The sequence below is a fragment of the Bubalus kerabau genome, chromosome 8 (assembly GCF_029407905.1).
Source record: "Bubalus kerabau isolate K-KA32 ecotype Philippines breed swamp buffalo chromosome 8, PCC_UOA_SB_1v2, whole genome shotgun sequence".
NCBI lineage: Eukaryota > Metazoa > Chordata > Mammalia > Artiodactyla > Bovidae > Bubalus > Bubalus kerabau.
Genome location: NC_073631.1, coordinates 119,916,829 through 119,943,806, shown reverse-complemented (window position 1 = coordinate 119,943,806; position 26,978 = coordinate 119,916,829). Strand labels below are relative to the sequence as shown.

General features: G+C 43.7%; 1 protein-coding gene across 1 annotated transcript in view; it reads right to left on the bottom strand.

The window, feature by feature from the left end:
• DPP6 (dipeptidyl peptidase like 6) overlaps positions 1-26,978 on the bottom strand; it is a 785,445-nt gene that overhangs the window by 354,398 nt on the left and 404,069 nt on the right. The window contains exon 2 of the mRNA XM_055591348.1: positions 13,431-13,545. Coding sequence (XP_055447323.1) covers positions 13,431-13,545 — 115 coding nt within the window. The remainder of the gene's footprint in view (positions 1-13,430; positions 13,546-26,978) is intronic.

Here is a 26,978-nt window from a genome sequence, read left to right as displayed (position 1 = left end):
CATTTCCTGAACGTTTAAAAGGATATTGAAAAAAAAAAAGAATCTGGATAAAGGAAAGTGAAGGGGAAAAAAAGACTGATTAGATCTGAGGTTCTATAAATTATTGCTTAACCTATTTTCTGTGATTTTAGTACCTCACCTAAAAGCACAGGTAATCAGGGATTTGGGGAATATGAAACATCTGCCCAAGAAAGTGCATATATCTATTATTCCTCCTTAAGCGATCAATGTTGCTGAACCAGTGTTTAAGGTGAGAGTTATGTCTCAAAGAGAAGGCAGGTGATTTAACTTCCTCCTCTTCAGTTCCCCGAGCTGCCTAGTTCATTGTGGACAACTTCTCTCTAGTTCTCTGGTTTTATTATTTCATCGATTTCTGCGCTCTGACCTATTCGAGGAAACTCAGCTTAGACTCCTGAATTGCTACCTTTGGGTCCTGACCAGTCAGAGTCTTCCTTAAAATAGCACCTCCTGGATCAGCTAGCCCCTTGTAACACATGGTCTCAAAGGCTCCCAAAATCCACGTGAAATTTACCAACAGGCTCTCCTCTAAGCCAAGCAGTAGACTCCAGAGAAAACCAGAGTGCCAGGATAAGACACACTCCTTTTCAGGGCTTACAGGCAACTGTGCCTTTAAAGTAGAATGCATAATGTAGCAACACTTTGAAAAGTGCCCCTTTATGGATAAATATGTAGGCACACCTGCCTTAACTTAGAGTCTTCATGCAAGTATGAATAATAAGCATCTACCATCATCCTTGCGATAAATGGCTCTTTAATGTAAGGATTCAATAAATAAGCAAGATTCACCTAACAATCCTTCTAGAACTAATGATGAAAAGTCAGAGGAGAGACTGTTAAGATTCTCCTAGGGACCCACTTCTCAAGACTTTGGAAGCTTGCAACTAACTGTAAGGTTAGTAGCAGTATAAATTAATTCTTTCTTTCATGAGAATCTGTCAGAACTCCCTCTTTTCAGATTTGTTTCAATTTAAAGAATGGTGCAAACTCACCGTTCAAGTTCAAGGAATGCAGACCTCATTCCTCAAGTATTTCATAAATCGAGGAGTCTCATTACTTATTGTGGCAGGCACTAGGCTGCCTCCCCAAGAGCCACAGCCCTCTGTCAATTCAGCAGAGGTGAATTTCCATGAAATACATGCTCTCTCAACCCTTACAGCTAAGGGTGTTCATCTAATATCGTTATATGAACAAACTGCCTCCTGGCTAGTTTTGGAAAAAGACAGAAATACATTAGGCAGGTTCCAATTTTCCCTTCCTTTCTGTGAGGGTATGAGATGAGATGCATGGTGCCACTGCAGCTACTTTGTCAACATGAAGACGATAGCAGAAGAGAAACATGGTCTTTGAGCCACTGAATCATCCTGGGATGGCTAGGTCTGGACTTCTTGTTTGGGAAAACATGATAAACACCTACCATTTGAATTACAGTATTTTAGTTAGGTATTTTGTTCTGTATGGATAAAAGTACTCTAATGGATACCTACTAACATCTGAGCTTGGATAATTGCTCAAGATGATTCTAAGGTGGTTAATGGACTGACTAGATTCATGAGCTTCCCGAAATGTATCCACATTTTTATGAGCCTCTTCCACTTCCAATGGCAAGACCAACTGTTGTTCAGTGTCTAAGTCATGTCAGACTCTTGTGACCCCATGGACTGCAGCACTCCAGGCTTCCCTGTTCATCACTATCTCCCTGAGTGTGCTCAAACTCATGTCCAAAGAGTCAGTGATGCCATCCAACCATCTCATCCTCTGTTGCTCCCTTCTCCTGCTCTCAATCTTTCCCAGCATCAGGGGAAATGATAAAATCATCTGTGGGTTTATCACAATAAAAGCAGTTAGGACGTATAAGTTGCTCCAGATTGTAGGAGCCATTAGAGTACAATCTGGAAGTCAGTCCCTCAGACCCTCCTAACACCCATCACACCCTGCCAGTGCTCCCAGGCCAGACATCTGCTGTCCAGCAAACACGCCAGGCTCATTATGGTTCACGGTGACCTTCCTTCTTGGATTTCCTCCCATTAACACAGGTATGTCTTTCAAAGTCTTCATCCTCCAAAATATCTTCCACCCATGCTTCCTGTCCTCAGCGATTTCTCCCATATTCTGGATTGTCATAACAGATACTATCTGTACCACCCATTTATAGCACTCGGTCTTCCTTAGCACTGACACATTAACTGTAATCAGAAACAGCAGCAAGAAGAGGAGCAAAAATAGAGACACACTCTTTACTCAGTGCATCAGCTGGCTGGTGGGTGTGCACAGAATCTACAGACACAACCACAGATGCCCTAGTGCAAATGAACACCAGAGACCTAAAAAGTACCCCGCATGTCCCATGACAGGACACCTGGTCATAGTCATTGATAATAGATGGATGATGGCAGGCCTGGGACGTGGGGGTGAGTTTAACGTAGGAAGGAGAACAGAGAGAAAATGCCTATAAAAAATGGGCAGGAAACAGTATTTCTACAAGAAAAACCCCAAGAGGAAATAGTAAGGCAGATATCACTTGTTATGAAATGAACAAAAGTTATTAAATTACTGGTATTGTGCAATTTCCATAGGGATGATATGAGACCTCATGAAGAGAGAATCCATCATCAGTTGAAAACTGGGTACAAACAGGACTTAAAATATAACATTAAAACACATGTATGGCAAAACCGATACAATATTGTAAAGGAATTAGCCTCCAATTAAAATAAATAAATTTAAATTAAAAAAAAAAAGGTAGTATCAATGAGGAAAAAAAATAAAACACATGGACACACTAAACAAAAGAACCAGGTATAAAAAATACACATTACACAATTACATGAATAATGTAAATGTAAAATATATGATATTATGCAAAATTATTTTATGATGTTAGAAATTAGGCTACCTTTGGGGAGATGAATGGTGAGAATGGACATGGGGTAGCTTTGGGGATACTGGCTGCATTCCGGTATTTTTGGATTTGGGTGCAGGCTATGTAGTCTGTTCAGTTTGAAAATTCATTAAACATTAGAATATTATATGCAAATACATAATGTTTTTAAAACGTCTGTCCCAGAATTTTAAAAAGATAGGCTTGAAACACTGGGTTACTACTTCACGCCAATTAGAAGGACCAATCAGAAAATCTGAGACGCTGACAACACCAAACGCTGGTGAGCGTGTGGAGCACCGGGAACTCTCATTCACTGCTGGTGGGGATCACCGTGCTGCACGTCCTCGGGAAGACGGCTTGGTGGTTTCCCACAGGACTACACACACTCATCAGACAGTCCAGTGATCATGCTCCTTGGTAACCACCAAAGGAACTAAAAATTTACGTCCCACCCAGAACCTTCACGCAAATGTTCACAGCAGCTTTATTCATAACCATCAACACTTGGAAGCAATCAAGATGTTTTTCAGTGGGTAAATGAATCGAGAAACTTAGGTACAGCCAGACAGTGGGATATTATTTAGTGCTGAAAAAGAAATAAGGCTTCCCTGCTGGCACAGTGGTAAAGAATCTGTCAGCCAATGCAGGAGAACAGGCTTGATCCCTAGTCCAGGAAGATCCCCTGGAGAAGGAAATGGCAACCCACTCCAATATTGTTGCCTGGAAAAACTCATGGACAGAGGCGCCTGGCGGACTACTGCCCATGGGGACGGGGGTCTCAAGAGAGTAGGACACAACTTAGCAACTGAAAAACAGCAACAAGAAAAGAAATAAACTATCAAACAATGACAGTTCCTCCAGGAAGGAACCTTAAGTGTACACTGCTAAGTGAAAAGACGCCGATCTGAAAAGGGTACATACTGTATGATCCAACTAGATGACATTCTGGAAAAGACAAAACTACGGGGATGGTATCTTCTGTAGTTTTGGAAGGAACCTACTTGTCAATGCAGGAGACATAAGAGATGTGGGTTCAATCCTTGGGTGGGAAGATGCCCTGGAGGAGGAAATGGCAACCCACTCCAGTATTATTGTCTGGAGAATCCCATGGACAAACGAGCCTGGCAGGCTACAGTACACAGGGTTGCAAAGAGTCAGACATGACTGAAGTGACTTAGCAGGCACACAGGGAAACAGTAACAACGACAAAAGTAAGTGGTTTCCAGGCATTATAGGGGAAGGGAGAATGAACAGACAGGGCACAGAGGACTTTCAGGGCAGTGAAACTGCCCCATATGATACAGTAAAGGCCGATGCGTGTAATTATACATTTGTCCAAGGCCACAGACCGTGCACACTGAGGTGAACCTCACCATCAAGCATGGACTTTGAGTGACGACGACGTGTCAATGCAGGTTCATAAACCGTCAGAGGCACCACCTGGGGAGGGATGTTCGTGATGGGCGCACCATGCATGTCTGGGCATGCAGAGGCTATCCCCTGGGTAACTCTACCTTCCTCCCAATGTTGCTGGAACCTAAAACTGCTTTTAAAAAGCCAAGTCTATTAAAATAATCCGTGGAAATTTTGTTACAGAACTTAGACAACTAGCAGTAGCAATTATTAAGTGGAAGGATTCTCTTATATGTAATTTTAACATACAATTTTCCCATATAAACCCATCTCCTCTTATTTTGACTGTGGTGCAATTTCAGAATGCTTGATGGTTTCTGACTTGGATGCCCTTACATTCTCTTATAGCAGAATCTAATTTATGAGCTGTATGCCAATTTGCTAGATTTCTCTCCCTCTCAATAAAGCCTATTGGGTCCAATTGAACATTTTTTTAAAAAGATAAGCTGAGAGCTAGCAATGCAGTTATAGACATTAGATATAAATCAGATAGTTACGAAATTTCCATTCTGTAAAAATCATCTCTACATTTTGTTCCCACCCAAAAGATTAATGAGTCTTACATTCTGATAACCTCTGCTTAGCCTTAAAAGTTTACCTGCAATAAGACTTCCAAATACCCAAGGCTTTTCATTTTTTATATCACCTAAAGTATCCTAATGTTTTCCGTCACAAACCACTGTCCATCTTCTCTACAGAGAAAATCCATAAAAGTCAAATGTCAGGGATATTTTAATGCAAATATGATCCTGGTGGGTTTTTAAGCTCCTACAACCATAATTGTGGTACTAAAGATTATCAGAGTCCTTTTCATCAGAATTCCAGGAATTATAGCTGCAAAAAAAAAAAAAAAAGGCATATGCTGTGTGTGACCTATCACAGACATATATTTAATATCTGAAAATAAAAAAGGTAACTTTGAGTCTATTATTCCAAAGAGAAATTAAGAAAAGAGCAGAGACTAGCAAGGGAGAAATGAATGGCAGACTGAAAAGGACACATTCTCATCTGGTTAATCCCTTGGGAACTCAGATTGCCTTAAACACTTTTAATTTGAGTTTTAAAACATAAATTGTGCATAACTGGTGATAATTAGGCTGCAGTACAGAACAAAGGTACTTCTCTCGCTCAGAAGTAAGGTATCGCCAGGAGGTCCTTTGAGAGCCTGAGGCACCAAAGGCGCACTCCATCACGACTCTTCCCAAGGATACTTCCCAAGTAGGAAAGGGACCCACACATACTCAGAAATGTTTTCGCCAAAAGACTGAATCCAAGGAGTTTGGAATGGATTTGAGGGTTAAGTAGAAAGTGGATACTGCACTCTGAGTTTCAACAACCAAAAGACAAGACTGAAAAGAGGTAGCACTTGAAAAGATAATGGTTTAAATACATGATATGAGTTTCAAGTCAGTCTAGGAAGCAGCAGCAAGTCTGGAAGGGGTGCACTCAAGACTGTGCATATAAGTCCAGGGCGTTATCACTCCTAGGAGTCTCTACTCTTCAAACCTAAACTTCCTCCCTCATAGGGGGAAAGCCACTCCTGCTGTGGCTTGTGGAGACACCAGTAAGATAAAGGGGGGTGTGTGGGCACTTTGGGGACTGTAGACAAGGTGATGGCCATGCTGTGTTCTAGGTCAAAGATTCAGTAATTCACAACACTACAGGCCTTTAACCAAAAATGAAAGTGAAAGTTTCTCACTTGTATCTGACTCTTTGTGACCCCATGGACTACAGCCCACCAGGCTCCTCTGTCCATGAAATTCTCCAGGCAAGAATACTGGAGTGTATAGCCATTCCCTTCTCCAGGGGATCTTCCTGATCCAGGGATTGAACTCGAGTCTCCTGCAATGCAGGCAGATTCTTCACCATCTGAGCTACTGGGGAAGCCCCCAAGCCTCACCTGTAACTTCTATTTTATTTTTGCCTAATGATTATTCAGTCACTCAGGCACATCCAACTCTTTCTGACCCCATGGACTGTAGCACATCAGGCTTCCCTGTCCTTCACCATCTCCTGGAGCTTGCTCAAACTCATGTCCATCGAGTTGGTAATGCCACCTAGCTATCTTGTTCTCTGTCGTCCCCTTCTCCTCCTGCCTTCAATCTTTCCCAACATCAGGGTTTTTTCCAATGAGTTAGTTCTTTACATCAGGTGGCCAAAGTATTGGCGCTTCAGCATCAGTCCTTCCAATGAATATTGAGGGTTGATTTTCTTTAGGATTGACTGGTTTGATCTCTTTGCAGTCCAAGGGACTCTCAAGAGTCTTCTCCAATACCACAGTTTAAAAGCATCAAATCTTTGGTGCTCAGCCTTCTTCATGGTCCAACTCTCACATCCCTACATGACTACAGTTAAAACCATAGCTTTGATTATATGGATCTTTGTTAGCAAAGTAATGTCTCTGCTTTTTAATATGCTATCTAGGTTTGTCATAGCTTTTCTTCAAAGGAACAAGCATCTTTTAATTTCATGGTTGCAGTCACTGTCCGCAGTTATTTTGGAGCCCAAGAAAATAGAGTCTCTCACTGTTTCCATTGTTTCCCCATCTATTTACCATGAAGTACTGGGACCAGGTGTCATGATCTGAGTTTTCTGAATGTTGAGTTTTAAGCCAGCTTTTTCACTCTCTTCTTTCACCTTCTTTAAGAAGCTCTTTAGTTCTTTGCTTTCTGCCATAAGGGTGGTGTCATCTGCATATCTGAGGTTATTGATATTTCTCCTGGCAGTCTTGATTCCAGCTTGTGCTTCATCCAGCCTGGCATTTCAGATGATGTACTCTGCATGTAAGTTAAATAAGCAGGGTGACAATAAACAGCCTTGATGTACTCCTTTCCCAATTTGGGACCAGTGTGTTGTTCCATGTCTGGCTCTAACTGTTGCCCCTTGACCTGCATCCAGGTCTCGTAGGAGGCAGGTCAGGTGGTCTGGTATGCCCATCTCTGTCATGGTGGGAAATTCTCCGTGTGCACTTTCTGTCTTTCTCGGTGGATCTGCACTGTCGTGGGGAATATGCGCATCTTCTCTGCCCACAGCGCAGCAGCACTTAGCTCGATGCCCTCAGCCCCTCACAGGGATCCTTCATGTTTGATCAATGGAGAGGCACTATTAGTCAATGTGATGGTCTGCAATAGGTGATTTTGAGAAGGCTCTGAATGATGTGACATCCTCGTGTCTGGCGGAATGTTGGTGCTGTAACAAAAGCCACCGCTGCATCCAGGGAGAGTGATGCAGAAGCCAGTGATGGGAGGCACTCGCTATCGAACCAGCCCGTCCGACCATCCTAAACCCAGGACACACAGCCCTCCAGCAGCACAGCCCGGAGCGGGAAACACTACCCATGAAAGTCCAACAGGACCAAAGGGTGAGGCGGGCTCAGCCACCTGAGCCACTTTATTTTAACAGGCGGATAAAAGAAATCCCACTCAAAGCCTTTCCTGGAACTCAGGGATTCTCTAGAGCCTCCCCCTCGTTGTGGTTGCCCCTGGCAACTGGCCATCAGCATTCAAACAGAGAACAGTATGGCGTGTTCTGTGCTCTCTTATTTACTGCAGAAGAGATGCTGCTGTGATGGTTCCAGCTGCACGAGAACTGAATGTAAAAAGCTTTCAGGATTAGCAGCTGCATTTGAGAGAAGAGAGACTGAGGCATGGCTCCTTGTACAGCTGCGAAGACCCAGGGACGGCTCTCTGCCTGATGCTGAGTGGGGCATCTGGAAGGGAACGTCCGGGGACTGACTTCATGTCCCGGCCATGAACTTGTTCAGTCTCAGACATGTCCCACCCAGCCTGGTTGCCCTGGACCGCAGGTGTGCGGGGAGCCTCCAGCAGCCCTCTCACCTCCCTTCGAAGTGATGGATGCATGAGCCCTCGGATCCTGGGTGACAGGAATGCTCACGCACCTTGGGGAGCGGGGGGAATGGGAGTAACTGCAAACCACCCAAACCATTGCTGTTCCCTAACTCCCAAAGTGAGCGATGGACAATCAGACCTTCAGACCTTCAATGGTCGTTGTATACACTACACTTGTGCTCAAAGAAAAGCAAAGGTAGGAACACATGCTTCACAATTTCTGAAGGAGATCTCATTTCCTTTTTATTAATTAAAAATTGTTGCAAAAGTCCCCAATTTTTATGAATTAATTTTTAATTAATATAAAATATCAGCAAAATTATAAAATAGAAGAGTATATGTCTTTACCAATTCCCTTCCCCAATCCCTCTCAAATCTACTCGTTCAGACTTCAACAGCTGAATGGATGTTTTCCTGTTCAGTCAGATGCTCTGTTTTGAATCGTGAGTCCAGGTGATCCAGGAGCTCTGATCTCATCATAAACCTCACTCACAGAGCAAGCGACTCTTTTCACAGCTGCCACTGAAACCTCTTCACCGTTGGGCAAGTGTTGTTGAAACTTCAGTATATAAACGGCCAGAATGGACCACTTTTAAAACAACTTTCCCACCACTGTTTAAACTAATACCCTAATTGAGATAAAATTCACGTATCATGAACTTTACCTTTTTAATGTATTCAGTTCAGTAATTTTTTAATGAGTTAAAGAACTGTGCACTCATCACCACTACTGAATTCCAGAGTATCTGCATCACCTCAAAAAGAAATCTCATTATGATGCATGGATGTAGGTTCATCAGTTGTATCAAATGCCCCACTATGGGAGGGGATGTAGATAATGGGTGACCCGTGCATGTGCTGGGGCAGGACATATATGGGGAATCTCTGTACCATAGCTTCAATTTTGCTGTGAATTTAAAACTGCTCTAGAAATATAATGTCTATAAAAGAAGCAATCTCATACCTATTAGCAGAGTCAGCAGACCCTTCCTACTCTCCCCATTTCCGGTAAACACTAATCTACTTTTTATCTCTATGGATCTGCCTGTTGTGGAATCACACAATATGTGGCCCTTTATGTCTAACTAATTATGAGTGAGTCTGTGGCTCAGAGGTTAAAGCGTCTGCCTGCAATGCAGGAGACCTGGGTTTGATCCCTGGGTCAGGAAGATCCCCTGGAGAAGGAAATGGCAACCAACTCCAGTATTCTTGCCTAGAGAATCCCATGGATGGAGGAGCCTGGTGGGCTACAGTCCATGGGGTCTCAAAGAGTTGGACACAACTGAGCGACTTAACTGTATTAACTGTTAACTATGTCTAACTACTTTCACTTCTGCTCAAGTTTTAGCTATGCTGTAAGATGCATATGTATTTAATTTTTTTAGCTGAATAATACTCCGCTATATGGATATACCACACTGTTTATCTCTTCACCTGGTGAGGGACATTTGGGTCACTTTTGGCTATTAGGAATGTCTCTATGGACATCTGTCCCTGGACAAGGAAATGGCAACCCACTCCAGTATTGTTGCCTGGAAAATCCCATGGACAGAGAAGCCTGGTGGAATACAATCCATGGAGTCCCAAAGAGTCGGACAAAGCAACTTTCACCACTTCACCTTGTTCAAAGAGGCTACACTATTTTACATTCCTACTAGTACTGTATGAGGTTCTAGTTTTTCCACATCCTCACCAATATTTGCTATTTCCCATTAAAATATATACATTATCTTGGATTTGAATTGAAGGGTATTATGCTAAGAAAGGCAATGCCAAAGAATGCTCAAACTACCACACAATTGCACTCATCTCACATAGTAAAGTAATGCTCAAAATTCTCCAAGCCAGGCTTCAGCAATACGTGAACCGTGAACTTCCTGATGTTCAAGCTGGTTTTAGAAAAGGCAGAGGAACCAGAGATCAAATTGCCAACATCTGCTGGATCATGGAAAAAGCAAGAGAGTTCCAGAAAAACATCTATTTCTGCTTTATTGACTATGCCAAAGCCTTTGACTGTGTGGATCACAATAAACTGTGGAAAATTCTGAAAGAGATGGGAATACCAGACCACCTGATCTGCCTCTTGAGAAATCTGTATGCAGGTCAGGAAGCAACAGTTAGAACTGGACATGGAACAACAGACTGGTTCCAAATAGGAAAAGGAGTACGTCAAGACTGTATATTGTCACCCTGCTTATTTAACTTATACTCAGAGTACATCATGAAAAACGCTGGACTGGAAGAAGCACAAGCTGGAATCAAGATTGCCGGGAGAAATATCAATAAGCTCAGATATGCAGATGACACCACCCTTATGGCAGAAAGTGAAGAGGAACTAAAGAGCCTCTTGATGAAAGTGAAAGAGGAGAGTGAAAAAGTTGGCTTCAAGCTCAACATTCAGAAAACGAAGATCATGGCATCCAGTCCCATCACTTCATGGCAAATAGCTGGGGAAACAGTGGAAACAGTATCAGACTTTATTTTTTTGGGCTCCAAAATCAGTGCAGATGGTGACTGCAGCCATGAAATTAAAAGACGCTTACTCCTTGGAAGGAAAGTTATGACCAACCTAGATAGCATATTCAAAAGCAGAGACATTACTTTGCCAACAAAGGTCCGTCTAGTCGCCTTGACTATGGCTTTCCCAGTGGTCATGTATGGATGGTGAGAGTTGGACTATGAAGAAAGCTGTGCGCTAAAGAATTGATGCTTTTGAACTGTGGTGTTGGAGAAGACTCTTGAGAGACCCTTGGACTGCAAGGAGATCCAACCAGTCCATCCTAAAGGAAATCAACCCTGAATGTTCATCAGAAGGACTGAAGCTGAAGCTCCAATACTTCGGCCACCTGATGCGAAGAGCCGACTCATCAGAAAAGACCCTGATGCTGGGAAAGATTGAGGGCAGGAAGAAAAGGGGACGACAGAGGATGAGATGGTTGGATGGCATCACCGACTCAATGGACATGAGTTTGAGCAAGCTCTGGGAGATGGTGAACAACAGGGAAGCCTGGAGAGCTTCAGTCCATGGGGTCACAAAGAGTCAGACATGACCGAGTGACTGAATAACAACAAGGATAGTATCATAGTACTTTTACTGTAGTTTTAGGGTAAATTTTAATATAGATATAAGTGCTTTAACTATTCTTTTTCAAGATTGTTTTGGCTGGTCTGAGAGCCTTGCATTTTCCTATGAAGTTTAGAATTGGCCTGTCAATTTTTGAAAAAAAAAAAAAAAAAAAAAAAAGCCAGTTGGGATTCTGACATGGAGCACATTGAATCTATGGATGATTCTGGGAAGTACTGCATGTTAACAATAGTAGATCCTCTAATCCATGAACATGGGATATCTTTCCATTTGTGAAGATCTTTAGTTCCTTTCAATTACATTTCATGGTTTTTCAGTGCACAAGTCTTACATTTTTATTATTAAATTGATTCCTTCCCTTTGAAAGTAATGTAAGTGGAATCATTTCTAAATTTCATTTTGAATTGCTTATTACTAGTGTATAGGAATATAAATAATTTTTGTACAATTTTGCATCTTCCAATGTGGCTGAACTCATTTATTAGTTATGTTTTTGTGTGTTTGTGGACTGTAAGATTTTCTATACACCAGTTCATGCCATCTATGAATAGAGATAGTTTTACTTCTTTCTAACCTGGATGTCTTTTCTTCCTCTTGTCAAGGATAACCTGATATTTAGCAGGATCACTGCTAACCATTTCAGTGTGAAGTATAATGTTAGCTGTAGGTTTTTTATAGATGCTCTTTTTCAGGTTAGGAAAGTTTCTTTCTACTCTTCATTTGTTCAGTGTTTATATAGAGAGGGGATTTTGAATTTTGTCAAATGCTTATTCTGTGCCTATTGAGATGATTATGTTGTGTTTTTTTTTTTCTCTTTATTTTATAAATCTGAGTGTACTACGCTGATTTTTCATATGCTAAACCAAATTTTATTTCCTGGGATAAATCCCATTTGGTCATGGTATATAATCCTTTTTTGGTTTGGTAATTTGGTTCAATTTGTTAGTATTTTGTTATGATTTCTGCATCTACATTCATAAGAGATATTGGTCTGTAGCTTTCTTGTGGTATCTTTATTGAGTCCTGATTTCATGGTATTTGTTATTGTTCAGTTGCTCAGTTGTGTCTGACTCTTTGTGACCCCATGGACTGCAGCATACCAGGCTTCCCTGTCCTTGACAATCTCTTAGAGCTTGCTCAAACTTAGTCAGTAAGGAAACAGCAACTCACTCCAGTATTCTTGCCTGGAAAATCTCATGGATAGAGGAGCTTGGCGTGATATGGGGTTACAAAAAGTTGGACATGACTGAGTGACTAAAGAATAAGAGCAACAATAAATTAGAGTTAAACATACCTGAAAATTTGCCTGCAATTTTTGTACCTGTCAAAAAATGCATTTTTTCCATCATAAAGTCTAATACCTGTATAATCTATTTATTGAGGACTGGAACATCTTTTTGTCCACACAAGTTGACACTTAATAAAACAGAGGAGAATGGATAGTCACACACAATTTATATATGGCAATAATGTTTTCCTATCATGACCCCGTACATTTAGCTTACGGGCAAAGGCTTTCTTCTTGTCCTAATCTCTCCACTCTCCTGCTACTAAGTTCTCACCTCTCCACGGAAGCCCAACTTCACACATGACTTTCTCCGTGAACTTTCTCATGAAGCGTTTTATCTCTTTCTTCTCACCTTCTATACAACTTATATTTGAAACTTGCAATAATCCATGCCTATATATGTTTTTTTTTTTCTGTAGACTTTTGCTGACAATTTTTGTGAGTTTTTCTTCCCTGAGAGATTTCTGTTTCATGCTTCCTTTATTTCATCAGTAGTATCTAATAATTAGTTTATCCTTAGCTCACACTTAGTATATGTTGTTTTAATAACTTTAATTCATCCCTGATAGAATACCCAAGAATACCATGAGACATATCAAATCATTATATTTATAAGGGCAAAGTCTTTGTTTAAGCTGATCAAATATAAATAAATATTTGTGAATTTTAATACATGCCAAGAATTTACCCTAGTCAGGAATTATCTAAACAAATTCATAGCATGTACAATGGATCTTTGTCATTGAATGCATATAACATCATTTTACCATATGGCGCAATGAGAATTAGAATCGAGGGAACATAAATTACAGTTACTTAGAAAAAAATCGCCAAGTAAAATCATGCCCTCTCTCCATTACAGCAACTTGCTTTTCCAGGAATAAATGTAAGTACCTGGTGTCAGCAGTATCACCGAGGTGACGATCAAGGAGCAGATGACCAGGATGACAAGGAGCGCGATGGCTATTCCTTTCCAGTTTCTTTGTGGAGGGTTACTCCCCACGAGCTCCTGAAACGACAGCACAAAAGAGAAAATCTGTGAGTCAAATAAGGAACGAAAATAATCCAAGTAACCACGCTTGAGTCAAATCAAGATCTCGGTGTAGGCTTCCATGGTGGCTTGGTGGTAAAGAATCTGCCTGCGAAGGCAGGAGACGCAAGGGACGTGGGTTGGATCCCTGCTCTGGGAAGATCCCACATGCCTCGGAGCAACTAAGCCCCTGCAACACAGCTACTGAGCCTGTGCTCCAGGGCCCGGGAGCCACGACCACTGAGCCCACGCGCCGCGACTCCTGCAGTCTCACCCCTAGAGAGTCCATCCTCTGCACTAGGGTGGCCGCCGCGGAGGAACACGTGTACTGAAACTGGGGAGCGGTCCTCACTCTCGGCACCTAGAGAAAGGCCCGCGCAGCAAGGAGGACGCGACACGGGAAATAAATGAAGAGCTCTAGGGCACTCTCATCCACGAAGCGGCCATCAATGCCTTTCTCTTCCTTCTGCCTCAGGGTCCAGAGGACCCAGGCTCCTTCCCTCATCTTATGGCAAAGCTTTATCTCAAGAAGAATGTGACATTATGTTATGTTTACAGCCTTTTCTGTAACTTAACGCTTCACCACCCAATACACTTGGGTCCACATTACCTGGTGACTATGGAGTTTCTCATTGCAGTCAACCTATTAAATGCCATCAAATCAAACCCAGGTATGATAAAATTTCCAGCCTCAACCTCTCTCATCTTTCTCTTCATTGACACCCACACTGTGAACTTCTATTTCAGCTGTGAAACTCAAACATTTATTTAGCACATACTAAGTGCCAATATATGTGTATGTGCCAATGTTCAAATTGCCAAATTCAGACTTAAATTGAAGAAAGTAGGGAAAACCACTAGACCATTCAGGTATGACCTAAATCAAATCCCTTATGATTATACAGCGGAAGTGAGAAATAGATTTAAGGGACTAGATCTGATAGATAGAGTGCCTGATGAACTATGGACGGAGGTTCCTGACATTGTACAGGAGACAGGGATCAAGACCATCCCCATGGAAAAGAAATGAAAAAAAGAAAAATGGCTTCCTGAGGAGGCCTTACAAATAGCTATGAAAAGAAGAGAAGCGAAAAGCAAAGGAGAAAAGGAAAGATATAAGCATCTGAATGCAGAGTTCCAAAGAACAGCAAGAAGAGATAAGAAAGCCTCCCTCAGGGATCAATGCAAAGAAGTAGAGGAAAACAACAGAATGGGAAAGACTAGAGATCTCTTCAAGAAAATTAGAGATACCAAGGGAACATTTCATGCAAAGATGGGCTCGATAAAGGACAGAAATGGTACGGACCTAATAGAAGCAGAAGATATTAAGAAGAGGTGGCAAGAATACACAGAAGAACTGTACAAAAAAGATCTTCACGACCCAGATAATCCTGATGGTGTGATCACTCACACTCACCTGAGCCAGACATCCTGGAATGTGAACTCAAGTGGGCCTTAGGAAGGATCACTATGAACAAAGGTAGTGGAGGTGATGGAATTCCAGTTGAGCTATTTCAACTCCTGAAAGATGATGCTGTGAAAGTGCTGCACTCAATATGCCAGCACATTTGGAAAACTCAGCAGTGGCCACAGGACTGGAAAACGTCAGTTTTCGTTCCAATCCCTAAGAAAGGCAATGCCAAAGAATGCTCAACTACTGCACAACTGCACTCATCTCACACGCTAGTAAAGTAATGCTCAAAATTCTCCAAGCCAGGCTTCAGCAACATGTGAACCGTGAACTTCTAGATGTTCAAGCTGGATTTAGAAAAGGCAAAGGAACCAGAGATCAAATTGCCAGCATCTGCTGGATCATCAAAAAAGCAAGAGAGTTCCAGAAAAACATCTATTTCTGCTTTATTGACTATGCCAAAGCCTTTGACTGTGTGGCAATCACAATAAACTGTGGAAAATTCTTCAAGAGATGGGAATAGCAGACCACCTGACCTGCCTCTTGAGAAACTTATATGCAGGTCAGGAAGCAACAGTTAGAACTGGACATGGAACAACAGACTGGTTCCAAATAGGAAAAGGAGTACATCAAGGCTGGATATTGTCACCCTGCTTATTTAACTTATATGCAGAGTACATCATGAGAAACACTGGGCTGCAAGAAGCACAAGCTGGAATGAAGATTGCTGGGAGAAATATCAATAAGCTCAGATATGCAGATGACACCACCCTTATGGCAGAAAGTGAAGAGGAACTAAAAAGCCTCTTGATGAAGGTGAAAGAGGAGAGTGAAAAAGTTGGCTTCAAGCTCAACATTCAGAAAACAAAGATCATGGCATCTGGTCCCATCACATCATGGGAAATAGATGGGAAAACAGTGGAAACACTGTCAGACTTTATATTTTGGGGGGACTCCAAAATCAGTGCAGATGGTGACTGCAGCCATAAATTGAAAGATGCTTACTCCTTGGAAGGAAAGTTATGACCAACCTAGATAGCATATTCAAAAGCAGAGATATTACTTTGCCAACAAAGGTCTGTCTAGTCAAGGCTATGGTTTTTCCAGTAGTCATGTATGGATGTTAGAGTTGGACTATAAAGAAAATTGAGCACTGAAGAATTGATGCTTTTGAACTGTGATGTTGGAGAAGACTTTTGAGAGTCCCTTGGACTGCAAGGAGATCCAACCAGTTCATCCTAAAGGAGATCAGTCCTGGGTGTTCATTGGAAGGACTGATGTTGAAGCTGAAACTCCAATCCTTTGGCCACCTGATGCGAAGAGCTGACTCATTTGAAAAGACCCTGATGCTGGGAAAGATTGAGGGCAGGAGGATAAGGGGATGAAAGAAGATGAGATGGTTGGATGGCATCACCGCCTCGATGGACATGGGTTTGGGTGGATTCTGGGAGTTGGTGATGGACAGGGAGGCCTGGTGTGCTGCGGTTCATGGGTTTGCAAAGAGTTGGACACGACTGAGCGACTGAACCGAACTGAACTGAATGACAAAAAGATATACTGAGTCAATCTCCTTTCCTACTGGATAGAGTTTTCTATGTGAGGAAATCACTGGCCAATGACAAGAAGTGATCAGATCTCACCGATTGAGTAGCTTTTCATTTCACCTGAGTTAACAGAGGAAATAAGCGTATATCTTGTAGTCGTACATTCCTTACACTATCAAATGTGTATGATCTCTCACAGACCCAAAGTGGACATTTCTCAAATACTGTTCAGATTAAATTCAGAGTCAACATCCAAAACTAGAACAATTCCATACTCAAGATCAATCTTTCTCAAGACAGAGAATAATTAAATTAGTGGTATTGTCTTCATCAGCTCAAACAATGGATATCTTTAAAATCTTGTTTATAATAAAAATAATCTCAGATTTGAAATTTTGCTTTATTTAGAAGTTTATATGAAAAAAAAAAAACAACTAAAATAGTGTACAGAGACTTAAAAAAAACAACTAAGACTTTTAGTTTGCATCAATTTTTTTTTGCATCAACTTCTTGAGTGGCCAGGAGCATAACTAATTTACTTGCAAAAATGCAATTGAATGAATTGTAGTGATGTTCAGTAGTAGAAGAGTGATGTCCAGTAGACCTTTCCCTGGCTCAAGCACACTCACAGTATGGTGTCCAAGTCTGGGCTGAATATCGTTAGAGATAATGATGGACAGAGTACGCCATAAAGAGGACCAAAGACAGACGCTGCAAAACGTCATATGAAGCAAGGCTAAGGGAAGAGTTCAGCCTCAAAAATCAAATACTTAGAGTCTCTGTCTATTTGAAGTATCACATACAAGAGAGAGAAGACTTCTGCAGAGCTCCAGAAGGCAGAGTTGTAATCAAAAGGGAATTTCACCCAGACAAAATTATGTCAAACAAACAAACAAACTTAACTTCAGAATTTCTAACCATTTGCATTGCTTCATGACAGAACAGACTATTTCACCAGAAAGTGAGGAGGGTGGATGAAGAGCTCACAGGATGCAGGAGGGCCAGCCCAGGAAGGAAGGTGGAGAGGAGAGATCTTGAAAACTTCGAACACGGGGTACCTTCAATGGACACACAGGGCATGGGAAAGAAAGATGCTGAGACGGCTCGGCAGTGGGAAAATGAAAGATGGTCAGGACAGTTCAGAAAAAGGACAAAGGCTCTGCTCCTTCATGCTCACTGGGCTAAGAAAAGATTTTGCAGAGAAAACCAATTCCGTATATATTATTAGATGGAAGAATGCACAATAATATAACCAAACAGGTGTTCATAGCAGAGTCTACTTAAGTGAAGTGATTCTGGATCATTGATGCCATTTCTTAAGTACAGATGCATCACACTTTCAGGCAACACTCTTACATTTAAAAAGCAGTGTCATTTCACCCTCAGAAAAGCAGACCATCCTTCAGTTCAGTTCAGTCACTCAGTCATGTCCGACTCTTTGCAACTCCATAAATCGCAGCACGCCAGGCCTCCCTGTCCATCACCAACGCCCGGAGTTCACTCAAACGTCCATCGAGTTGGTGATGCCATCCAGCCATCTCATCCTCTGTCGTCCTCTTTTCCTCTTCCCCCCAATCCCTCCCAGCATCAGAGTCTTTTCCAATGAGTCAAATTGGAAAAGTTGGCCACCTCGCACAAGGTGGTCAAAGTACTTGAGCATCAGCTTTAGCATCATTCCCTCCAGGCTGATCTCCTTCAGAATGGACTGGTTGGATCTCCTTGCAGTCCAAGGGACTCTTAGGAGTCTTCTCCAACATCACAGTTCAAAAGCATCAATTCTTCAGCGCTCAACTTTCTTCACAGTCCAACCCTCACATCCATTCATGACCACTGGAAAAACCATAGCCTTGACTGGACGGACCTTTGTTGGCAAAGTAATGTCTCTGCTTTTCAATATGTTATCTAGGTTGGTCATAACTTTTCTTCCAAGGAGTAAGTGTCTTTTAATTTCATGGCTGCAGTCACCATCTGCAGTGATTTTGGAGCCCCAAAAAATAAAGTCAGACACTGTTTCCCCATCTATTTCCCATGAAGACCGTCCTTACTAAATTCCAAATTTTATTGTCAAAAGTAACTTTTTAAACTACACAAACAATATCACTACAATAACCATAGGGAACAAAGAGGAAAAACACACGAACAACTTGCTAGCCCAAAAGAACGAAAGTTTCCATTTTTCCGTCTTCCTCTCCAGTACTGATGTATGTGCATATTTAACTCTTACACGGATACTTAATAATAACCAGAACATAGATCTTGTTTTTGAGTTAGAATGCAGATTAACAGTGAACATCCAACCTGAGCATCTGATTTGGCATCCCAAATTCAGACTTCCTCATCTTAACTTGTAGGAAGTGAATTATCAAAAATTTGAGGAAAATTGTTCCCGTTTCTCAAGAAGGGCAACTTTCCCCTGCTATGTTGAGCTTCAGCAGTGCATTTCTCAACATCATTGCGTAATTTTTGCTAGAATGATGAAAATGAGGCTGTTATGTATTCCCTGTTCTGCTTGGTACCACATGCATACCTTGGAGATTCAATAAAATTTAATTTACAATTAAACACTGGCCTGAGAAGGTGAACAAATCTCCCATCCATCCATCCATCCATCCAAGGCTTACTCTGCTAAGCCCTGTTCTGTGAACCTGTTATGCATTGTTAGCCACCCAAGTCCAACAGCCTTCATTTTTTTCCATATTCCTTCCTTGTATATTAGTGTAGGGACGGGGAACAAACAATAAACAGAGGAACACACCAAGAAAGCTGCCTCCCCTCTGTCTTCACCTGCAGACGTGGAGGAAAGGCCATATGAGAACAGAGAGAAGGCAGCTGTCTGCAACCCAAGGAGACGGCCCTCACCAGAGCCAGCAGCTGGCACCCTGACCCTGGACTTCCGGTCCCTGGAACTGTGAGAGAGAAATCTGTGTTTAAGCCACCCGGTCTGTGGCGGTGTTATAGCTGCTCCAGACAGAGTCAGACACAGGCTGACACCTGAGGGCAAGCAATTCAGGGAGAGGAAGAGGCAAGTGTGCGCTCTGGAGTGGAGGGCGGCAGAGAGACAGCAGCTGGGGGGGCCACGGAGATGTGAGTGGGGTGACCACGCTGAGCAAGGAGGGTGGGCGTGGGCAGCCAGGAAAGCAGTGTCTGGATGCCACAGCACAGGTTTTGGCTTTTCCTCTAAGGCCAAGGAATGTGAGCACCGCAGGGCGTGACCCAGACTCCCACAAGAAGACCCCCAGCGGAGCTGCTACACAGAGGGCAAAGAACAAGGAAACAAGGAGGTGTGATGGGACCCACTAGGAGGGGTGATGGAGGTTTGTGCCAGGCAGCAGTGGCGGAGATTGTGAGAAGGGGTTAACCCTGGGCACGTGATAGAAAACGCCAGTCAACAGTGCTATTTGGAGCAGAGGATACGCAACGGGGACACATTTATATGCCCCTCCTACACTTGGAGCCCTCTCTGAGGAGCCTGGCTTCTGTGCTCAAGTGATGTGCCTCACTACAAAGACAGCCCCCTCTTCTTCCCTTCACCTCTGAGCTAAGCCTCCCACTCTCTGCTCACAACTTACTGCTCCTGGAGCCACCTCCTGCCCTGTCCCCATCCCCACCCCACCCACACCCTCTGCAGCTTTGCACACATGGTTGATTTCCGTTTCCTGACATTCCTCTCCAGCCTCATTTCAACAGGCAAATCCCTTCACATTCTTAAGTTGTCAGCTAAAATATCATCTCTGACATTTCAGGAAGCTTTGCCTGGTTTCACTGGCAGAGTCCATTATTCTTTTCAATTGGACACAAATGCAACACTTTGTAAATGCTCTTCTGTAACATTACCGCACTACTAAATGGTGCATTCCATGCCTGTGTCATCTGCAGGCTGCAAGCCACTTAAGGAAGTTATCCTGATGTTCACAGTCACGATGCCTGGTACAGAGCCTAGGACACCACAGCACCCGGGGACTGCGGGTGGAATGGATGAGTGAATCTACAGATGCCTTTATGAGAAGGAACTTTGTTATTTGCCTGCACATCTGTCAGAGACGCAACTGTTGACTGATGCAGAAAGTAAAGCATTAATATAAGTCTGAGTGCATGAACTATGCCATAAATAGCAACTGGCCCTAAAAGACTAATGCAAACTGACATCTAAGGCTGCCAATTCCCTTGTACCTAGTGACGTAACTATTGGTCATACTTATTTTTAGCTCAGACAGAAAGAAAACAAAGAACTAAAACCAAACTAAACCCTTTCCTGGGTCATTTGGTTGTTTTAAATATAAAATTCATCTTTCCAGAGTGCTATTATCTTAGCACTCTGGATAATCAGAGCTATTATCTTAGCACTCTTGGATAATCAGAGCTTGATATTTTCTTTGCCAAGGTCACACCATTAGTTACAGACCCCACGATGTCCTGTGAACTGATTCAGAAAAGGCTCTGTTGGAAGCTGACTCCCCTGCAGGGACCACCTGTGCACTTGCAGCAGGTCTCCTAGAGAGGCCCTCTCCTCTGTCTGCGAAAATCTGACATCTCTGTATTTTACTTATTTTGACCGTGCTGAGCAGCATGTGGAATCTTAGAGACCTGACCAGGGATTGAAGCTGCGCCCTCTGCTTTGGGACGGCAGAGTCTTAAACCACTGGATGGCCAGGGAAGTCCCAATCTGCAGCGTCTTATCTCGTCCTGAGCTCCACGTACCTTCATCACACCTCACGCCTTCTGATGAGGAGTAGAGAATCAAATGAAAACTCAGGGGTGATTATTTAAAAAAGAGACACTGAGACTGCAAAAGCGGAGAAAAGAAAGGAACGCTGGGGATGAGGAATCTAGAGGATAAATGCACACGTGTCTGAAAGCCTGTTACTGTTTACAGACACTACAGAAACCTGAATCACCATTGTGTTACTATTGACTTGATCCAAACAATCTCTGGGCAACACGTGACATGTGATACTGGGAAACTCAAAAGCTCACAAAACTTCCTGTCCTGGATGAAGAAGGTAAAGGGTGCAGAGACCACATTTCCTTCATCCGCTCTCTTCACACCGGAAGCTCCAATGAGGGGAAATGAGCACTTTAACTTCTGTTGGGTCCCCGGAGTAGGGCGGTGTAGGTTGCAGCTGAGAGATTCCACCACAGTGATGCAGCAATAACCACCTCGCCTCAGGTACTGCGTGCACTGTGGCTAAAGGGACACAGGGACGGCCAGCAGGAGACTGGAAGGACTTCCCTGGTGGCCCAGAGCTTAAGACTTCACCTTCCCGTGCAGGGGCCGTGGGTTCAGTCCCTGGTCAGGGACTGAGATCCCACATGCCTGCCAGCCAGAAAACCAAAACATGAAACAGAAGCAATCCTGTAACAAAACTCAATAAAGACTTTAGAAATGGAAAGAAAAAAAAAAGGTCCATATTAAAAAAATATTTAAAAAACAAGAGATGAGGCTGGAGGGTGACTTCTGCAGGACACTAGGGCTTGTCCTAAAGAAGCTCCCTATCCCAGGAGACGAGAGAACAGGAGATGCAAGTGCAGGAGCGACGGGGCTGGTGGGAGGAGGGCAGGGTCCACAGCGACTGCCGGGGTCCAGGCCTCGCCGGCTGCGACGGGGACAGCTGGCCGTTGCACGTTTTATTTCCCTTTGCTGAAGGCAGAGAGGTCAACCAGATGGCCCTCTCACCAGGGCAGCAGGAGGTGAATTCAATTATTTTTCTCAGAATAATCCATCTTTGAGCTAATCAATCTCGTCTTCTATCATCAAGCAGCTTTCAGAAGAAAACTAAGGCTAGGAGACTGGTTCTGGCTCTCAAAATGGAAATCAAAACTGGGATATCACTAGATCCAGGTTTAGGTCACTGACAGTTTCAATGCCCCCAGAGGATAGATGTGAATGGGCAGCCCCATGGAGACCGGGCATCCTTCACAAGGGGAACTCTCCACTCCCTGGAACACCCTCTCCCGTGACAGCTCGCGTGAGTCCTCTGAGTACTCTGGGTGTTCTTGCTAGTTGTGAGTGTGAGGGAGGGGTGAGTGCTGTGGCCACGAGACACTGATTAACGCTGAGGTCACTAGTGACTCTCAACTGACTACAGGGCTGGAGGGGGCTGGCGGCCATTCCTGAAAGACAGAAACATCCAATGATGTGTGAGCAGCGGGCAGGGCTCGTGTTGGTGGGCGGAGTCTCACCCTTCCAAAGGCTTCTGCTGACCTCACTAAGTTGAGGTTACATTTGGTTGACGGGCCCTTCTTCCTAGGACTGATGGTTCCTCATGAATCGTCATCGTCTTAGTGACAGAGAAGAGCAGTCATGCCCCCGCTATCGGACCCACACCCAGGTGGCCCCCTTCCCCTGGACGCTATCTCTTCACCGTCTTCCTCTGGACTCACAGACACCCCAATCCTTCAGTTGTTCTGCGTCCTCCACCACGTTCTTTGCCAGCCTTACTGACTGAGCTGGGATCCACTCTCCTTTCCTCCTATGAACCTGGAAATTCTGAAGTGGACTATTTGACTTAACGTGACTTTAACATAACATCGCTGTCTGAGGGCCCAGCCCTTTAAAATCAAATCCGCCACTATTACCAGCTGTCACCCTCTGCCTGGGCTTCCCTGGTGGCTCAGTCGGTAAAGAATCCACCTGCAATGCGGGAGACCTGGGTTTGATCCCTGGGCTGGGAAGATCCCCTGGAGGAGGGCATGGCAACCCACTCCAGTATTCTTGCCTGAGAATCCCATGGACAGAGGAGCCTGAGGGGCTACAGTCTGTGGGGTCACAAAAAGTCGGACACAACTGAGCGACGAAGCGTGCATGCACACGGCTGCACCTGCTACGTGCAGCTCAGCAGCACCGTTTGCAGAGCAAGCCCCTGTCCTCTAAGTTCTCCCAGACGAAGAAGAAAAAACAGGCAAAATATTGACTCTAATTATCTGTCTTTAAAAATTTCTTCTTCATTATTTTTACCCACAAATTCAACAACAGAGCTGAAATAATTTTATGCTCTTTAGTTTAACTGACAGTGTCTGACAGCTTCTTTATGAAATTAATTCAAAACGTTAAGTTATTCCTGTTGCAGTGAAAAGGAAAAAAAAAGAGGACTGAGTTTTTCTTTTTCTGTTCTCTGAGAACAAAGACAAAGAAAACAGTGAGCAGGCCTGAACATCCCTAGTTTTTAAAGCCTCGTGGACCATAGCCCACCAGGCTCCTCTGTCCATGGGATTCTCCAGGCAAGAATACTGGAGTGGGTTGCCATTCCCTTCTCCAGAGGATCTTCCCAACCTAGGGATCAAACCCAGGTCTATTGCATTGCAGGAGGCTTCTTTGCCATCTGCGCCACCAGGGAAGTCCTTTTTTTTTTTTTTAAACTTTAATTGCTCCTAATTCTGCATGTCTGTAACTAAATCTGCTTTCCTGGCCCCCAACTCTGCAGGAGCTACAATTCACATTTTTCCTTTAACTCTATGCTAAATACATCCTCTATCTGGTGTTTACCCTGACGACACGCTTCCCCTTGTGGTTACACACGAGAAAGAAGGTCGCAGAGCCACCAAACTAGCAGACTCTAAGACGGGGATACTGATGCCAGTGTATGACTGTCTTTGAAACAAGGCAAGAGGAAGAAATCAAGGTCCTACCACCTTTGTTCCTCATCACCGACTCCTGACTAGGAGCCCTTGCCGTATACAAGCCCCTAGGTTCCTCATGGGGTGGGGGCACAGTTCTTGAGACATAAGCCCACTGAGCTCCCCTCTCAGCCGCTGAGAGTAAAAGCCACCTTTCTATTTCCTCCAAACTCTCTCTCCGTTTTTTTCATTCGGCTTTGGTGGGCAGAGAAGGCTGAGATTTTGGCTGGCAACTTTCCAAATGTCACAGCTTAGTCTGACTTGGACCTGTTTTGATAGACTGTTTTAAAGGCATCATGTTGCTCCATAAATCACAAAAGTAAGTGCACTATGATCCGATCAAGGTCAGAAGAAATTTCGCAATATATCATGCCCAAGAGAAACCTCTTTCAGTAAAAAATATGGCTATGAAATTAAGTTGCAGAATTTAAAATTGAGCATTTGTATCTCACATTGCTGTGTATGATAATGATGTCTCAAAAGCATCTTTAGATAATGTCTGCCTTTGCCCTGACTCACTGAAACCCACAGGCAATTTTGAGACAAGTTTCCTACACTGGGCAGCCTTTAAGCAAACTCAACACCTCACATCCTGATGTCAAAAATTCCTGCAGGCCTTCATTCACTTTTAAATAACAAACAAGTCTCAAAGACAAGAATCACCAGCAGTTTAATGACAGAGATTAAAATAATTTAGCTTAATTTTTCAAAAGGGCTTGCCCCCCATACAGTCTTCTATCAAGGTACATGGACTCCTTTTGAGAAATTATCCCAACTGCCCTCCTCCCCCACCCATGGTGCTCCCTCAGCCACTCTGTACCCCCCGCCATGCCCCACCCCAGCCTCAAGTGACTGGCCCAACCTGGGTCAGAATTCTGCTGCAGGATTTTAGGGATGGACTTAAAGTACTGCAACAGGGAAGAATCTCTGCATTCTCTTACAAGTTCATCACTAAAAGGATGTTGCCTATAAGCTTGCTGCTGCTGCTGAGTCACTTCAGTCGTGTCCGACTCTGTGTGACCCCATAGACGGCAGCCCACAAGGCTCCCCCGTCCCTGGGATTCTCCAGGCAAGGACACTGGAGTGGGTTGCCATTTCCTTCTCCAATACATGAAAGTGAAAAGTGAAAGTGAAGTTGCTCAGTTGTGTCCGACCCTCAGCGACCCCATGGAATGTAGCCTACCAGGCTCCTGTGTCCATGGGATTTTCCAGGCAAGAGTACTGGAGTGGGGTGCCATTGCCTTCTCCGGTCTATAAGCTTAAATTCTACATAATGGCCCATCTCTGGGAACCTTGCCTTGCAGGTAATGAGCAAGATGCTCAAATACCTCTGTTTAGCTCACAGGAAACACCCTTACCAGCCCACCTGTGGATGACCACAGAAAGGAAGAGATTAACACATCCCCTCAGGAGGCTGACCAGAACCAGGAAATGTCTGACTTTACTCCCTCCCCTTTCAGTGTAGAAGAATCCTGAATTCTGTCTCAGGCATGGTGGTTCTTTGGAACACTAGTTCCCCATCTTCTTGATCAACTGGTTTTCCAAATAAAGTCGGAATCCGCCTGCCATGTAGGAGACCCCGGTTCAATTCCTGGGTAGGGAAAATCCGATGGAGAAGGGATAGGCCACCCACTCCAGTATTCTTGGGTTCCCCTTACGACTCAGCTGGTAAAGAATCCGCCTGCAATGAGGGAGACCTGGGTTCGATCCCTGGGTTGGGAAGATCCCCTGGAGAAGGGAAAGGCTACCCACTCCCGTATTCTGGCCTGGAGAATTCCATGGACTGTATAGTCCATGGGGTTGCAAAGAGTCAGACATGACTGAGCGACTTTCACTTTCACGCCTTTCCCCAGCAACTGGCTTCCCAAATTACTGACCTCTCCTGCGGCAAGCACTATGAGCTTGGACTCTGTAACAATATTCCAATTTATTCTTGCCTTTGTCATGAAACACAAGAACGGAGGAGGCATGGGGGTGGCGAGTGCCTACTCCCATTTGGCATATGGACTCTGAAGGAAACAGAAGCAGGCTGGCAGAACACGAGGAATGCATTAGACCAAGACAAAGAGACAAGGAACCAAGAGAGAGAGTAGTCCCTACCAGTTTTCAATTTCTTGACCTAATTTTTCTCCTGAGGCCTGAATAAATTTTTCCCTTAGACTTATCAGTACACTCCTATTTCTCCATGAAATATTTTATTTCCTATTTTACTTATGTAGCCTGAGCTGATTCCTGAAACTTGGGGACAAAGAAGCTGACACGTGTCATGTAGAGACACCCGGCCCAGCAGCCCACCATCCCGTCGGCACTGCGTTTTCAGAAAATATTCTGTGCTTGTGACCCGAGTCACAGCTCGTCTGTGTGGAGCATCTTATGGCCAAACCCACACTTGAAAATGAGGTGAAAATTTGAACTACATGCTTGATGTATAATATCAAAACATCAAATTTGCTAATTGGATGTGTAACTTTCTTTGAAAAGACCAGCTCTTCCATAAGTATGCATAGTTATTTTTTCCAGGGAAATGCTGAGTGAAATTCAGCAATTACCTTCACAGATCCCCAAGAACCCACACTTGTTATTATCAGTGCTGGAGTGTGCCCTCTCCGAGACACGAGGTGAGTAATTCAAGTTGAAGCAAATGCAGCCAAGACAGCTGGCACGGCAGTGATCCTGAGTGTCTTGGGAGGGTGGGCTTTCCCAGGTATTCACTATCCTGTTGTTGTGAACAGCCAACTCATTGGAAAGGATGCTCATGCTGGGAAAGGCTGAAGGCAAGAGAAGCAGGGGGCAAGAGAGGATGAGACAGTTAGATGTTATCACTGGCTCAATGGACATGAACT